General features: G+C 38.6%; 1 protein-coding gene across 11 annotated transcripts in view; it reads left to right on the top strand.

Annotated features, from left to right (window-relative positions):
* The window catches only part of BLTP1 (bridge-like lipid transfer protein family member 1), a 121,622-nt gene extending 106,312 nt beyond the window's left edge, over positions 1 to 15,310 (top strand). For 9 of the 11 annotated variants that reach the window (XM_068404325.1, XM_068404322.1, XM_068404318.1 and 6 more), the window contains 14 exons: positions 333 to 530; positions 646 to 825; positions 2,270 to 2,407; positions 2,794 to 3,054; positions 4,205 to 4,355; positions 4,635 to 4,792; positions 5,318 to 5,510; positions 5,704 to 5,921; positions 6,555 to 6,806; positions 7,358 to 7,561; positions 9,011 to 9,205; positions 10,106 to 10,240; positions 13,505 to 13,670; positions 14,592 to 15,310. In XM_068404325.1, the coding sequence (XP_068260426.1) occupies positions 333 to 530; positions 646 to 825; positions 2,270 to 2,407; positions 2,794 to 3,054; positions 4,205 to 4,355; positions 4,635 to 4,792; positions 5,318 to 5,510; positions 5,704 to 5,921; positions 6,555 to 6,806; positions 7,358 to 7,561; positions 9,011 to 9,205; positions 10,106 to 10,240; positions 13,505 to 13,670; positions 14,592 to 14,808 (2,666 nt within the window). In that variant the 3' untranslated portion in view covers positions 14,809 to 15,310. The remainder of the gene's footprint in view (positions 1 to 332; positions 531 to 645; positions 826 to 2,269; positions 2,408 to 2,793; positions 3,055 to 4,204; positions 4,356 to 4,634; positions 4,793 to 5,317; positions 5,511 to 5,703; positions 5,922 to 6,554; positions 6,807 to 7,357; positions 7,562 to 9,010; positions 9,206 to 10,105; positions 10,241 to 13,504; positions 13,671 to 14,591) is intronic. The other 2 variants (XM_068404321.1, XM_068404317.1) reach the window with 1 other exon arrangement.
* The last annotated feature ends 248 nt before the right edge of the window (positions 15,311 to 15,558 follow it).

The raw sequence follows: 15,558 nt of genomic DNA, 5'->3' as shown, positions 1-15,558 counted from the left end.
TTAGAGCAGAAGATAAGCTTTTACACACCTTGAGGCTAGACATATGTATTAGTGAGTAGAGGACGATTTCTTTATGTTGTATCAGTTTCCTGTGAAAGCTTGCACAGGCACAGCATATTGGAGTTTTTCTTGCATTGGTTAAGCGAGTTCCGTTATCTCTTATAACAGGCTAACATCAATACATAGAATATTTAAGCTACATTGCTGCTACAAGGGCATAATTTGATATGCATTTGGTCTGTTTAATATTACTGTTAACAGTCAGTATTATTTCACATTTGAAAATGCTTTTGTGTTAAAACTAACTTTTGCAAAAAACAATTTGACTTCAGGTTCATCACCCGGACTAGGCAGCCCCCTTGGCAGAACACGGCACAGCAGCAGTCAGTCAGACTTGACTACTTCTAGTAGCAGCTCTTCAGGCCTGAGCTTTACTGCCTGCATGTCGGACTTTTCCCTTTACGTGTTCCATCCATATGGAGCTGGAAAACAAAAATCTGCTGTTCTAACCCCTGGATCAGGAGCCTTAGGTACAGAACAAGTTTTTGTTTGCTTTAATGAACATTGTTCAAGTTTGGCATGGTTTCCTGAACTGAAGATTTGGAAAGGTCATAGAAGACTAAACTTTCTCCTGGCTATTTCTAGGTAATGTGGATGAGGAACCAACTTCGGTCACTGGCCGGAAGGATTCTTTGAGCATTAACCTCGAGTTTGTGAAAGTCAGCCTGTCACGAATAAGGCGGTCAGGAGGTTCCTCCTTTTTTGAGAGTCAGTCTGCAAGCAAAACTACCAGCAAGATAGATACTACATTGATAAACATATCTGGTAAATGCTTGTTTCATTTTAGTCCTATTTACTTCGGCGTGGCCATTGCAAATCTGTTTTACTGCCGGTGATCAAGAAGAGTGTTGGCAATCCAAAAGTGTATGTTTCTTAGAGCAACCAGTTGAAGGGACTGCAAACCACATAGAAAAAGTGTATGATGAGCCTTTGGACTGAGTTTCTCAGCTCTTCAGCTTGTTTGTTAGAATTCCACTGTGTTTTCTCAACGCATTACTCTGTGCTAACTTGCTTGCTAAAGTTAGAAAGCAATTGCGGCATGCCCACAGTGTCCATATAGTATAGCTTCAATAAGTCTGCACATTACAGGAGCCTGTAACAGGGGAATGAACTTCAGCAGGCCACCCAGTGCCCTAGTGTGAATGCTCTTTTATGTCACTGTTCCATCAGAACAGAAAGGTGAAAGAACTCAGGTTCTCATAGCTGGTTCATCTCTTAATACATGTTGTAACAGAGATAGACTAGTATAATAATATAATGTTATGTTAAATTTATTCCCAAAGTTGGTTAGGCTTTCAGTTGGACCTAGTTTGGTAAACACTAACCACTCATTTTCATAGTCCTCTCTTCAGAAACAGGTATTTCAGAGGTCTGTTACCTGAATAGGACAAAATCTTTTACAGACACTCAACCTTTTTTCCTTTTTTATAGGAAAGCTAGAAAAAGTCTAGTTTTCAAGGAAGCTCCCCATAGAAGGACAAAAAATGAAAGTGGATTATGTAGCACAATGAAATGTGGTATTATGGTGATGATATACTGTGCCCATTAACAATGACAACTGAATCTCCTAGATCACGAGCTGCCTTCTTAGTGTTCTTCATGATCGATTTTTTTGTTGTTTTACTCTGATGTTTGCTGTGTGTTATTATCTTAATTCTGGCTGCACTGCTGCATGTCTAACTCAGTGATGTAGTTCTGCAGTCTCTGTTCAGTTACTAGCTGTCAAATTTCACCACCTTGCCACCTAGTGCCTATGAAGCTACAGTGAGAGCTGGACTTCTGAATACTCAAGGAACCTTGAAGTAAAAGTGGGGTTTAAAGACTTGCTGTTTGCTTATTTATTTTCCCCCACTGCACATGGGATCCTGACTTGCTGGGCAAAGAGCAGAATGGTTGTGATTAATCTGCCATTAAAGCTCTCAGATGAGGAGTCTCAGAGGCACATACAACACAAGTAGGAACATCAGTTATATTCTTGGGCTCCATCTTGCCTTTATGAAATGTGTTTGTATCTAATATTGGATGTGGGGAAATGGCAACACCTCAGGAAAACTGCAGGTTTTAATGACTATTTTTTCATTACAGCAGAGACTATGCTGCTGGATAAAGAAGCATTTGACTATATTGAACACTTATTCATTAGATTTGGTTACCAAAACCTGTTACTACTGAGCAGTTACAGTTGTGTATGTGCTTTTTCTTTTGTCAGCTGTCTGTGATATAGGATCTGCTTCTTTTAAATATGATATGCGGCGACTCAGTGAGATTCTAGCCTTCCCAAGGGCTTGGTACAGGAGAAGCATTGCTAGACGGCTTTTCCTAGGTGATCAAACAATAAATCTGCCAGGTAAGAGACTGCTTCTTATCATGAAAAACCTTTTTGTACATGGGGTTGTAGTAGGAGTTTTATAAACATTTATTACCTGTGTATTATTACATGTGTGACTAGATATACATGTATTATAATTTACTCCATATGCAGTCAGTCTAATAATTTTAATAGAAATAATAATAAGTTTAATAGAAAATCCTAGAAAGAAGAAATGGAAAATTTCTGAAGTAGGTCATTGAATTATTTGAAGAGCTTATATTAATGAAGACAGTAAAAAACCTTTAGTTACAATAAATGAAATATATTTTGACACTCTCCAAATACTACTTAGTATATGGGAGGATATTGTTAAACAAAAATGAAATAGTTTTTCTGCCTTTTATGTGCTGCTTTTTTTCCAGTAGCTTCGGGTCCTGGAACACCAGATTCAATTGAAGGGGTAAGCCAGCATCTTTCTCCTGAATCATCACGGAAAGCATACTGTAGGACATGGGAGCAGCCCTCCCAGTCTGCTTCATTCACACACATGGCACAGTCACCTAATGTTTTTAGTGAACATAATGCAAGCAGCAGTATGTCACCTGGGACAGCATCTCATAGCTTAAAGTCTCCCGCTGTTACAAGATCCAGGAGTGTGTCTGACTCTTCAGTGCCTCAGAGAGGTTAGTAGACAATGATTTCTTTATTTTTTTTAAGTATTTCCATCAGTTGTATGAAAAAAGTATGTCACTACTGCTTTGTAGAAAGCAACCATAAAATATTCTTTTTCCGCTGTGCCTGGGAGTGTAGAGTGAATGGCTTAGAGACAAGAAAATGTCTGAAATGGATGAATCAAAGTGTAGTTTGTTAGCATACTTTCTAGAAAATTGCAGTTTCTTTTACTAGAGCAGGAGCTGTTGAGTTGGGATTAGAGGAGTTCTCCAGCTGAATTTGATTGCATTGTCGTTTTCTTGGCCCTCTATTCTCACCCAAGCAATGACCATGCTCTTAGCAGAGGGTCAGTATCACTGCTCACAGGTGAACTCAGTTATATCATTTCATCTGAGACTTTGGACTTGTACTAAGAGGCCTAAATAAGGTTAGTTTCTATATAAGAAATAAAGTAACTTTTAATTTCTTCTACTACAAACATTATTGTATCTTATAGCAGTGTAGCACTGGCTGTGTGGAATATTTATGGTATTAGATATAGATAGGAGATTTAGAAGTTATGGTGCTTGTTTTACTCTAGGAAAAATGCCTGTAAGAAGAGAAAGGACAGGTATTTTGTCTATTTAGTAAGCAAGATGTTCTATATGAACAGTTTTTAAAAGAATTCATAGTTGGAGAAGGATTTATGGCTGGTAAAGTGGTTTGTTCATAGGAAATGCAATTTTGCACAGGCTTATAAGAGTATTGCCAAGATTTTTGTGAGGAGAGCAAGGAAAATCCTAATACTTGAAATTCTGTTTTGGAACTTGTCCAAATAACTGCTACCTGAATATTAAAATATTAATAATTCATTTTCTGAGTACACTGGTATTTTTAAACAGTTAAAGAATTTAAAATACGCACTTGCATGACTGACTGCAAATTAAAAATCTTTTCTCTTAAAGATATTAGTAAAAATAAATGTGTAAAATGAGTCAATTTCTGTGACAACTAAAGCAATACGTATTGCAAATCCTCTAGTTCTCACCCTCAGTTGTAGTTTTGTGGTGCTCCTTAAATATGGTGTTATGTTATCCTTTTGTAATATGTACAATGTATATATTCTGTCATTTTTTCCTAGCATGTGGAATAATTTAAATTTTTGTCTACTTTTTTGTTTAGATACTCTCTCAAAAACATCAACTCCATTTAATAAGTCAAATAAAGCTGGAAGCCAGCAAGGAACACCATGGGAAACACTGGTTGTATTTGCTATGAACCTAAAACAATTAAATGTTCAAATGAATATGAGCAACGTAATGGGCAATACTAAGTAAGTACAAAACAAGATCAAGCATGTTTTAACAGATGGTGGTGTTTTGGGGGCAAAACCCCAATTGCCCCACAGACTGTTAACAGCCTGTTGTCTTCTTGCTTTAAAATCCTGACTTTTTCAGTGTTGAACTGTGAAGCCCCTCATAAATACTGGTAGATGCTTAATCCTGAAGTCACATATGCCTTAACCACATTATTTACTGCTTTCCAGTAAATAATTTTCAGTTTCTCTTCTGACAGCCTGGAAAATTGTTTTCCATTTTCACCTCTGTTCTAGGTGGACCACCAGTGGTTTGAAAAGCCAGGGTCGTCTCTCTGTGGGGAGTAGCAGAGATCGGGAAATTAGCATGTCTGTTGGCTTGGGAAGATCACAGTTGGACTCCAGAGGGGGAGTTGTTGGGGGTACCATAGATGTTAATACCCTGGAGATGGTGGGTAAGTTGGAAAGCTGCCTGGTATTAGTATGTGCTCCAGACAATAAATGTGAAAAACTAAAAAATACACACAGTACCTTGCTTTGTGAACGTGCTAGTATATAAAAACTTTGGATTCTTACTTGTGCATTCTGACTATGAAACACGCTCTGAATTGAAGGGGCAGCCTTCTGACCAGGGGCTGATTCAGTGTCAGGGTTGCCCTAAAATTACACTATCTAGTTGTGCAGCCCTACAGCCCCCTTCAGCTGTCTGGACAGATGGCAACTGAAAGATTTTATAGCATTTCAGCTCCTCCTAGAATTTCACAAGTGCTTACTGTCTGGGAAGTGCAAAACTGGCTTTGGAAAAAGGCTGGGTGTTCTGGCACTACACTAGAGTCATGACCTCCCCAGGCACCTGGAAAAAAAACAGTGCTTTCTCAGTCCTTCTGTATCATGTGGATGGCATAAGGGTGATACCACAGGAAAAACTGATTTTCTTATCTTTAATGCTGTATTTCTGTATTGCTTTGGGTCTCTTTCAGCTCATATTTCTGAACACCCAAACCAACAGCCCAGTCATAAAATTCAAATTACCATGGGTTCTACTGATGCACGTGTTGACTATATGGGGTCCAGTATCCTAATGGGAATATTCAGTAATGCTGATCTTAAACTACAGGATGAATGGAAAATTAATCTGCATAATGCTTTGGACTCAAGCATCTCTGATAAAAGGTAACAATGCTTCCTGTGTTTAAAATGTATAATGTTTGATAAAGTCAAATTCTGACTATATGTCTTCTGTCCAGTATCACTAACCAAAAATGTAAGTGTCTGCTAGAAAGCAAAGCGTTCAGGTTTGTTTGTTTTTAAATTGTCAGTAGGAAATAGATAAACTGCTAATGTTCTTGCTATTTTTAATATCTAGCGAGATATTTGTCCATGGGGACTTGAAATGGGATACCTTCCAAGTGATGATTTCAAGATTGACTACACCAGACCTAATAAAAATAGGAATGAAACTCCAGGAGTTCTTTACACAGCAGTTTGATACAAGCAAGCGAGCTTTGTCCACCTGGGGACCTGTTCCTTATCTCCCTCCCAAGACAGTGGCCAACAACTTAGAGAGAAGCTCACAAGAGCAATGTAAGTGGTCCAATAAATAGTATACTTCCCAAGTAGGATGTTTTAATTGCAAAAATTCATCTGAGCAACTTTATACATGCAAGTATATCTATTTGACTTGAAATAGTTTCTTCGGTACATTTTTCCTGTAAATTTGGGCTGGCAATAACCTTTCAATGAAGAATGCAAATATCTCAAGTACCCTGCCAGACCTGGGGTACAATAATGAACTGAGGTTATTTTTGGGTTTTAGTTAAAAAGATGTATTTTTGTTTAAAAAATAAAAATATCTTTTTGCAGTCTTCGAAGTATTTCAGTAGAGTTTAAATAGTTTTCAAAGTCTATTTTGAAGTCTATTTCAGAAAAAAAAATTTCTGCTTTCAGTAATAGGGGAAGTGTGATGTTATTCTTACTTTCTATTAATCATGACCTGAAACCATAATTTGTCTGAACACAATGAGTCACTGATTTCCAAGTATGCTTGTTCAGGTACTCTTAAGCTAGATCACAAAGATGAAACAGTGTCAATGAAATAGATAAGAAAATATCGCTCGTAATTCCATGTTTTATTAAAAATACAAATACAGCAGCAATCTTTTCTGTATCTTTTTCTTACCTAAAGTTTGTTCTTACTATTGCATGTTTACTTTCTAGTGTTGGATGCAGCTCATCATCGCCATTGGCCAGGAGTTTTGAAAGTGGTATCTGGGTGCCATATATCCTTATTTCAGATGCCATTGCCAGAAGATGGAATGCAATTTGGAGGATCCATGAGCCTGCATGGAAACCATATGACGCTGGCTTGTTTTCACGGACCTAATTTCCGCTCAAAATCGTGGGCCTTATTTCACCTTGAAGAACCCAATATTGCATTTTGGACAGAAGCCCAGAAAGTTTGGGAAGATGGTAATTTAAACCATTTCCTCATTTCTCTAAATTCCTTTAAATTAATTTTAAGAATGTATTGATATGTCAGAAGAAATCAAAGAAAAACTTTAAGTCTGAATCAAGAGTATTTCCCAAAAATGTACCACTTGCCTAAAATAATAATCTGTTCTCTCTCAGTCTTTACCACCATTTGCTTTATCTGTGAAATAATGCAAAGCACCTTTTCAAATATGCTAGATATGTCCCTGATAACATGGCTACGAAGCGGATTGTCTGCCTTGTTAATTGCATGTCTGTGTTTATGTAGTCTTCTTTTTCTCTATGATGAATTTTGATGGTCTTATTGCTTATATTTGTCTTCATATCGAGAAATTTTTACTGTCTGTAGCTGAGGATTTAATTTTTCTGTTTGCAAGCTTTATACCAGTTTTTAATGCCACTGGCATATTAATTATTCATGTTAAATATCTGCGCGAGAAGAGTGAGGAGAAATCCCGCAACCTTTACCGACCTGCTTTTTCCATTTTTCTTTTCTGTCTCACCCCACGCCGCCCACACCTTCAATGCAGGTACCAGTGAACACTCCACGTATATTGTGCAAACCCTGGACTTTCATTTGGGCCATAACACGATGGTCACCAAACCGTGTGGAGCCCTCGAAAGCCCTATGGCGACAATCACAAAGATAAGAATGCGCTGCCATGAAAACCCTCCACATGGAGTTGCCAGCGTGAAAGAGTGGTTCAATTATGTTACGGCCACAAGGAATGAAGGTCAGATTCACAGTCATTAAGTTTTGGGATTGGTCTGCTTGCCAGGCAGTGCAGATTGGGCTGTTTAAAAGCTGCTAAATTTCAAGTGGGCTACAGGGAGAAAGGAATTTGAAATAATGGGAGCTGTTTCTTCTTGAGAACCTTATGGTGAACTGTGGAATGAAGCATGGCCGTATGCTGAACAGCTGGAAGTGTTACTGAGCTAAGTCCTTTTTCAAACTGTGCAGTAAAGCCACAGTGTTCTGTTAGTGTACAGGATGATTATGTATCTGGCATTGCAGTGGTTTTCCTCTTTCACTATATGCAAAAAATTTCCTTGTTTCACGTCCAGTTGTGATCTTGCAACATGAGGATATATTCCACTGTATATGAAGGGTTTATGAATTAAGTGGAAGTAGGAACATATTCTAGGCTTCTGTCACCACTTACGACTAACACTTGAAAATCACTCATCTGCCTGAAGTTTTTCAACCTGCAGCTGCTTCTAGGTCTTAAAACATTTTGAATCATATCTTGAAATCATTGTTAATTGGAAGATAAAACTTTCAAGATAATGTTAAAATAAATCTTAAACAGCTGTTGCAATTTCATTCACAAACCATAGAATCAGTAGATGATATCAATAGAATTTCTGTGAAAGGGTAAACAGCAGAATATGGCAAATAGTGAGAAATAAGCAGATAAGTTTATTGGAAAAAATGTTTTAAAATTATCGATATACTATACTAATATTTATTCCTTTTGAAAGACACAACAGGATGTAATGGTTGAAGCTCACAGATAGAGGCGATGTCTGTCAGTGTTTTTAGGTAGCCCTGTTTTGCTACATCCAGAGCATTTAAGTATATAAACAACAACAATATTTGACTGTGTGACCTTTTGTAGCCAAGCTTTTGGGAGCAGGATAAAGGATATAATCTTAATAGTCATACACCAGCAGTTTTCCAATGGAACACTAACCTTTCTTAACTTTTTTGTGTTGTCACGATTTTAGCAACTGAAAACTAATGCATATGCTGTTGCATGTGTACTATGGTAAAAGTCTTTGTGACAAAGTTGGATTCCTGGTCAACAGTGATTTCTGACAGCAGTGCAGCCTTGGTAAATTAGGGTATTACTTGTATTAATTAAAAACATTTTAAGTACTACCATATTTTCAAACACAAAGCATGCACTTTGAACCCATACAGTCTATATCTCACTTAACTTGAAAGCTCATTACTACAACAGTTGTGATAGGGTGGTCAGATGAAAAAGATTTGGACTTCAAGCTTCCAAAAAACTAACAAAGTTTCTTAGAAGTGCTTAGATGTTATGGTATTGACACTTATTTCTGCCCTCCTTCTTATTATGAGATGTATTTGGTGAAAATTTGTCACTCTCTGTGCTGACAAGAACCTTTTTTTAATAAAGACTACTGAATTCAGGAATTTCCCATTGTCCCTGTAGAGTTAAACCTGCTTCGAAATGTTGATGCTAACAACTCAGAGAGCAGCACAACAGTGAGAAGCTCAAGCTTGCTAAGTGGCTTCAGAGGTGGCTCCAGTTACAACCATGAAACTGAGACCATCTTTGCGTTACCAAGGATGCAGCTGGATTTTAAATCTATTCATGTTCAAGAGCCCCAAGAGCCTTCATTACAAGGTGCAGTAAACATCATTTGGTTTTTCTTGATCCAAAGCTATTTCTCATAAATGAGGATTTAAATACAAAGCTACTGTGCTGATAAGAGACGAGGATTTAATCTGAGAATTACTGCAGATCTGCAAGAAAGGGTACCATTTCATAAGTAGAGGGAATTCTGATGAGAGAGTGAAGATGTAGTCCAGAGAGCGGTCACTATAGAAAAAACTTGCTATGAGAAATTAATATGAACATTTCAGCTAGGTTGGCTGGTTTTAGGGGGTTGGTTTTCTTATTTTTATTAAAATGTTAAAGAGGAGGGCCATTCTGAAAAAGGGAATATGAGATAGGAACCTAAATTTTATGCTCTTGTTAGCAAAATGTTCTCTTCAGACTGCAGTTGGAACTGGTGGGAAATAAGACTTCTGAAGGTGTAAGACATTCATGTAGATGTTTATCTTGGCTGAGCTGTGGTTTTACTCCATACCTGATCCTGGATAGTACTGCTAGATAGGTCAACCTGTTGGTTTTAGGTTGTTTTTTTAATAGCCAAACTAGCAAAATCTGCTCTCAGCTTTTCTTATTGTCTAAAATCACACACTGATAGCATAGCACGAGCTAGTGATACAGCTCTGGGTTGACTTTCCACATTGAGGATGATCAAGGTTGCTATGTGGTAATTTTTCTTTATTTTCAACATCTTTTAAAACATACCAGAAGTTACTCTGGTGGGAAAACTGTTTAAAAAAAAATGCTGAGGCCACTAAACGCAGATGTTAATTGTAGTCCTTTCTCTCCGTTGAGTCTCTGGTTCAGTAACAGCAATGTAATTTTCAAATAATTTGTATTCAAATTCTGTGTACTTTTATGTATACCCTATATACTTAGAAGTGTATTAATACTGGTTTTATCTGACTGTAGATACAAGTGTTAAACCAAAGGTGGAATGCAGTGTAGTAACTGAATTTACAGACCACATTTGTGTAACTATGGATGCCGAATTGATTATGTTTCTGCATGACTTGGTGTCTGCTTATCTGAAAGAAAAAGGAAAAGGTAAGTTGCTATTTATGAGGTAACACTCGTCTGACAATCGGCAGTTGTCAGACTATTTGATAGTACATATTTGCATACTTTTTAATAGAGTTGACTTGTTAAAAATGGGTTTAATTTTTTCTATTCAATATATTCATTAACGACTTGGATGAGGGATTAGAGTGTGCTGTCAGCAAGTTCGCTGATGACACAAAACTGGGAGGAGTGGCTGACACAACGGAAGGCTGCGCAGCCATTCAGAGAGACCTGGACAGGCTGGAGAGTTGGGCGGGGAGAAATGTAATGAAATATAACAAGGGCAAGTGTAGAGTCCTGCATCTGGGCAAGAACAACCCCATGTACCAGTACAAGTTGGGGACAGAGCTGTTGGAGACCAGCGTAGGAGAAAGGGACCTGGGGGTCCTAGTGGACAACAGGATGACCATGAGCCAGCAGTGTGCCCTTGTGGCCAAGAAGGCCAGTGGCATCCTGGGGTGTATTAGAAGGGGTGTGGTCAGCAGATCGAGAGAGGTTCTCCTCCCCCTCTACTCTGCCCTGGTGAGGCCGCATCTGGAGTATTGTGTCCAGTTCTGGGCCCCTCAGTTCAAGAAGGACAGGGAACTGCTAGAGAGAGTCCAGCGCAGAGCCACGAAGATGATTAAGGGAGTGGAACATCTCCCTTATGAGGAGAGGCTGAGGGAGCTGGGTCTCTTTAGCTTAGAGAAGAGGAGACTGAGGGGTGACCTCATTAATGTTTATAAATATGTAAAGGGCAAGTGTCAAGAGGATGGAGCCAGGCTCTTCTCAGTGACATCCCTTGACAGGACAAGGGGCAATGGGTGCAAGCTGGAGCACAGGAGGTTCCACTTAAATTTGAGGAAAAACTTCTTTACTGTAAGGGTGACTGAACACTGGAACAGGCTGCCCAGAGAGGTTGTGGAGTCTCCTTCTCTGGAGACATTCAAAACCCGCCTGGACGCGTTCCTGTGTGATATGGTCTAGGCAATCCTGCCCCGGCAGGGGGATTGGACTAGATGATCTTTCGAGGTCCCTTCCAATCCCTAACATTCTGTGATTCTGTAATTTTAAAAAGTTAAGCCTAACTTTGCTTCCATTGAAATCAATAGAAGTAGTATTAAATGTTCTTGAAATATGCACTTAATGCTATGAAATGATAGTTACTTCTTTCAATCACCGAGAAGTGAAATTTAACTATACAAAAGTTTTTTCCGGGTTATTTTAGACTGAAAGCCAAGAGGTATTTTGGCACTTCTCTAAGTGCAACATTGTTCAGGAAATATTTGAGCTGATTTTAAGTCAACCTCTGTAGGACTGGAAGCAGAGTAGTGTTGCATACAGATGTACAAACCTCCTAATGTCACTACACTGACATGGCACCACTGAGCAGGGAGCTGTACTAGTACCTCTGCACAGCACTTTGCTACACTGTCTAGGCACAGGAGGTTGTTCGAAACCAGTTTGGTCACCTCCAATGCAGCACCTATGTGCAGTATGCTGCAGAGAACAGACGTACTTCTGGATTTCCGTTCCTTACTGACTACTGATGAGCTTGTGCTAGTTACTCTAAGTCATAATCTTGCTCCTATTTTGACACCTAGTGTTTAGTTTAACTTTCTTTTTGTAAGGTGGTATATGCAGATAAAAACTGTTTTAGGAAGCCACATTCCGTTTATTGTAGTCCTTTCAACGGAGTTTCTCTCAAGACATGCATTTTTCTGACTTCAGAATGCTTTACTTTTCCACGTGAATACGTTCAGTTGCAGCATTCAAATTTGGCACACGCATTTTTAAGCAGTATGTGGTCTTTGCTAAGAAGAGCAAATTGAAGACAAGTGAGTTTGATGTATATGTAAAGTGTGCCAAACACAGTGACTTCTGTTGTTGCAGACTTAAGGTGAATAAACTGTGCAGTACTGCATGACTGGCTGTGCTCTGTGATTAACCGCCTGTTGAAGGCAAGGTCATCATCTAGTGGCTTTAGTGCTTTACAAGTAATTATTGCCATGAGTATCTAAAACCTACTAAATGAATTAAGACTTGGAAAAGATTGTAATGGCACTATAGGTGTTGATCATAGATAAAATTATTTCAGATGTTACATTTACCGTAAGTATTCTGTAATTCTAGATGAGATGTCATCACTGAAATTAAAAGCTCTGCTTAGTTGAAGTTTTGCAACTTCTGATCTTAAACTAAGATTTTTCCAAATTTTGTCACAGCAATCCTACTCTAGACTCTCACTTCTCTACTTTTTTCTTTAAAGGCTGCCTCAAGAGTAATATAACACGGTAATGTACATATAATCAATGAGTTACCACCACACTGAAAACCACACTTTGTTTTTCTGGTGTGGGTGAAATTCAGTGTGGTGCATAGTAGCTTGCATTTATTACCAAACTGTATAGAAAATGTAACATTTATTCATGTGATGTAACATGATCTGATGTATAAATGTAACACTTATATGATGTAGAACACATTCAGTATTTTATAAGTTTATTTTTATAACTAACCATATCAAAATCTGTTCATGTGTAATTGCGTACCACAGAGCTAGGAGTGCTAATTTTCCTAAAAACACTTCAACAGGTAGTTGAAGTCCTAAAAAATGTTCAACAGGTGCAGAAACTAACAAACAGGGAGGATAACTATTTTTGGTGGAACTTTGTCAAAAAATTTGTTTTCGAGCTACCTTAAATCAAAATTCAATCCAAATTCACAGATTTGTTTTTATTTTATAAACTATGTTGTTTGGAGGAGAAGGAGCTGCTGTTCCTTTTCTGTATTCCAGGACTTAAACTCAAGTAAGAGCTGGGTTCAGGTCCCCTTGATGCCTTCGGACAAAGATTTAACTTAACTATTCCCCCACTATCCTCCTCCTCAGAGACTACTCTGTCAATCTAAAAAAATATCCTAAACTAGGAGCATGTCTGAATTTTGCTTATGGAATGTAATACGCTTTGTTGAATGCCACGATGAATTTGAAAGAAAGCCCCTGTATACGGGTGGTTTGGGCTGGCAGAAGGAAGGATTCCACATTCCAGTATTATCCAGTGCCTATTACAGTTTTCATAGGATTATTTTTTACTAGCACTTTGTTCAAATCAAAACTGTTTGCCAGAAATTCTGTAAAACTGAAACACAAGGTGGTTCTCTCTTTTTTGGGATTTGTGCTTTTGTTTTATTTAAATGATGTACAAAGAGAATTCAAGCAAGATGCTCATGACTGACTGGTGTGGGGTTTTTCCTCTCTCCATTGCTTAGCGATTTTTCCTCCTCGCACTTTGGCTGCTCGTCCAGGGCAGAAAAACTCCGTTGGTGTTCTTGAGGACAGCTCCACTGACAAAGAGGCAGAGGAAAGCATTACGTACACTACAGTCGACTGGAGAGAGTTTATATGCAATACTTGGCATTTGGAGCCCACGCTGAGGTAACAAGCAGGTTTATCCGCAATCTCTTTGTCTATGCATTTTATCTGTGGGTATTGTCCTGCAAACGACAAGTGTTTCCATGTTGATGCTGGAGGATCAAACATGTGGATGCTGTTACAGATTTGTCTTCGGCTATTAGTGCTGCTATGAAAGATACCTGCTGCAGGACATGGCAAAAGCTGGATAACGCAATTATCTATTATATCAGTTAACGTCTAGATTAGAATTTACACAGATTAAAGATGTTGGAGGCCCTTCAAAAAAAAAGGGTACAGTAAAATTAAACTCATTAAGGACCACAGAGTACTGTGGTTCACTGTCCTACAACAGTTCATTCACTTTCTGCTGTAGTTTGTCATCTTGCAGTTTTCCATTTTTAGCATTCCAGTTTTAGTTCTTCTTTCAGCAGTCACCCTAAAATTAAAAAGCACTCTGTAGTAGTTGCTATACGGCAGTTTAAATTTAGCACAAGAAAACAGTGTGTATAGCAGCAACTCCCTGCTCTCAATATACACTTTTAATCGCTGAAAATGACTTTGCTCTGTGTCAGGGTTGGTTTGTTGTTTAACCGCTGCTGACACTGCTGGAGCATCTATGTGTTCATTCACGTATCAAAACAACACATCAACCCAGGCCAAACAAACCTTGACAGCTGGCATTTTGTGTTAGCAGTAATAAAAAATCAATTTAAACGTGATCTGGAGGCAGCCCAGTCTGGTTTTTTGCCTCTTTGAGCATCCTCTTCCTTTGAGAGGATGTTCCATTGGTCATCTTCAGCTTATCTGTATAAATTAAGTTTGAAACGATGCCTGTTGGACTTAGTCAGAAGTAACAATGGTAAAAATGGATATTTGTTTATACACACGCCAGTTGCTATATTTGTATATTTGAGATTGAGTCCCCTATTTATTGTTTTTTAGATTAATATCCTGGACTGGGAGAAAAATTGATCCCGTTGGTGTTGACTACATCCTCCAGAAGCTGGGCTTTCACCACGCAAGGACTACTATTCCTAAGTGGCTGCAGCGTGGTGTCATGGATCCTTTGGACAAAGTTTTGTCGGTCCTTATAAAGAAACTTGGTACTGCACTACAGGACGAAAAGGAAAAGAAAGGAAAAGACAAAGAAGAATACTGAAAGCATAATGTGACAACCGTAATTCCGTTTGCTTTTATCAAAGTGTTATATATTTTAAGAAAATATGGTTTAAAGAGAAACCTAACAGCTTTTTGCTACTCTATTTAAAACTTACATTGTGAGTAACTGTTTACCGTGGTACATGATACCATTCTGTATTTGAAGTTATTGCATGATGACCAATGTATATTCTGTGAAGGAATAGCTGGAACACTGTAAATCTCCTCCTCAGTCTCCACTGTTTTACTATGTGCAATATGATTCCTGCATCTTTAAAATACTTGCAGATTAACTGTGAATTTTCGTAAACTTTATTTGCCATAACACAAACCCCTCCTTGATGTGACTGGTAATTTGATTTGTCAATGTAGACTTGTGTAAATTTTATATATATATATATAACTTATGAAACTGTGATTGCCTTAGTGCTAAACATGTGAGTTTATTACACTTGTAATAAGATTTAACTATTGTACAGGGCTTTTTGTTGTTGTTGTTGAACTTCCTTGATTAAAAAAAAAAAAAGTGTTTTACGTGTAACTTTGCACCGAGTTATCATTTACGTGAGGTGACTCTGAGAAGGGCGGGCTGCGCCGCCTCACCCCGCCGCGGGAGACGGGCCTTCCCCGCGGGGAGCGCGAAAACGCCGACCCCGCGCCCTGACGCCTGCCCTGAGGAAACTCTGAGCAGCCGCACCGACCGCCTCAGGGCGGGGGGGCGGCTGCGGCCCCGCGGCCGGTGCTTCCCCGG

The sequence above is a fragment of the Nyctibius grandis genome, chromosome 6 (assembly GCF_013368605.1).
Source record: "Nyctibius grandis isolate bNycGra1 chromosome 6, bNycGra1.pri, whole genome shotgun sequence".
Classification (NCBI taxonomy): domain Eukaryota; kingdom Metazoa; phylum Chordata; class Aves; order Nyctibiiformes; family Nyctibiidae; genus Nyctibius; species Nyctibius grandis.
Note: the sequence above shows the minus strand (reverse complement) of the source record. Positions and strands in the feature narration are given on the sequence as shown.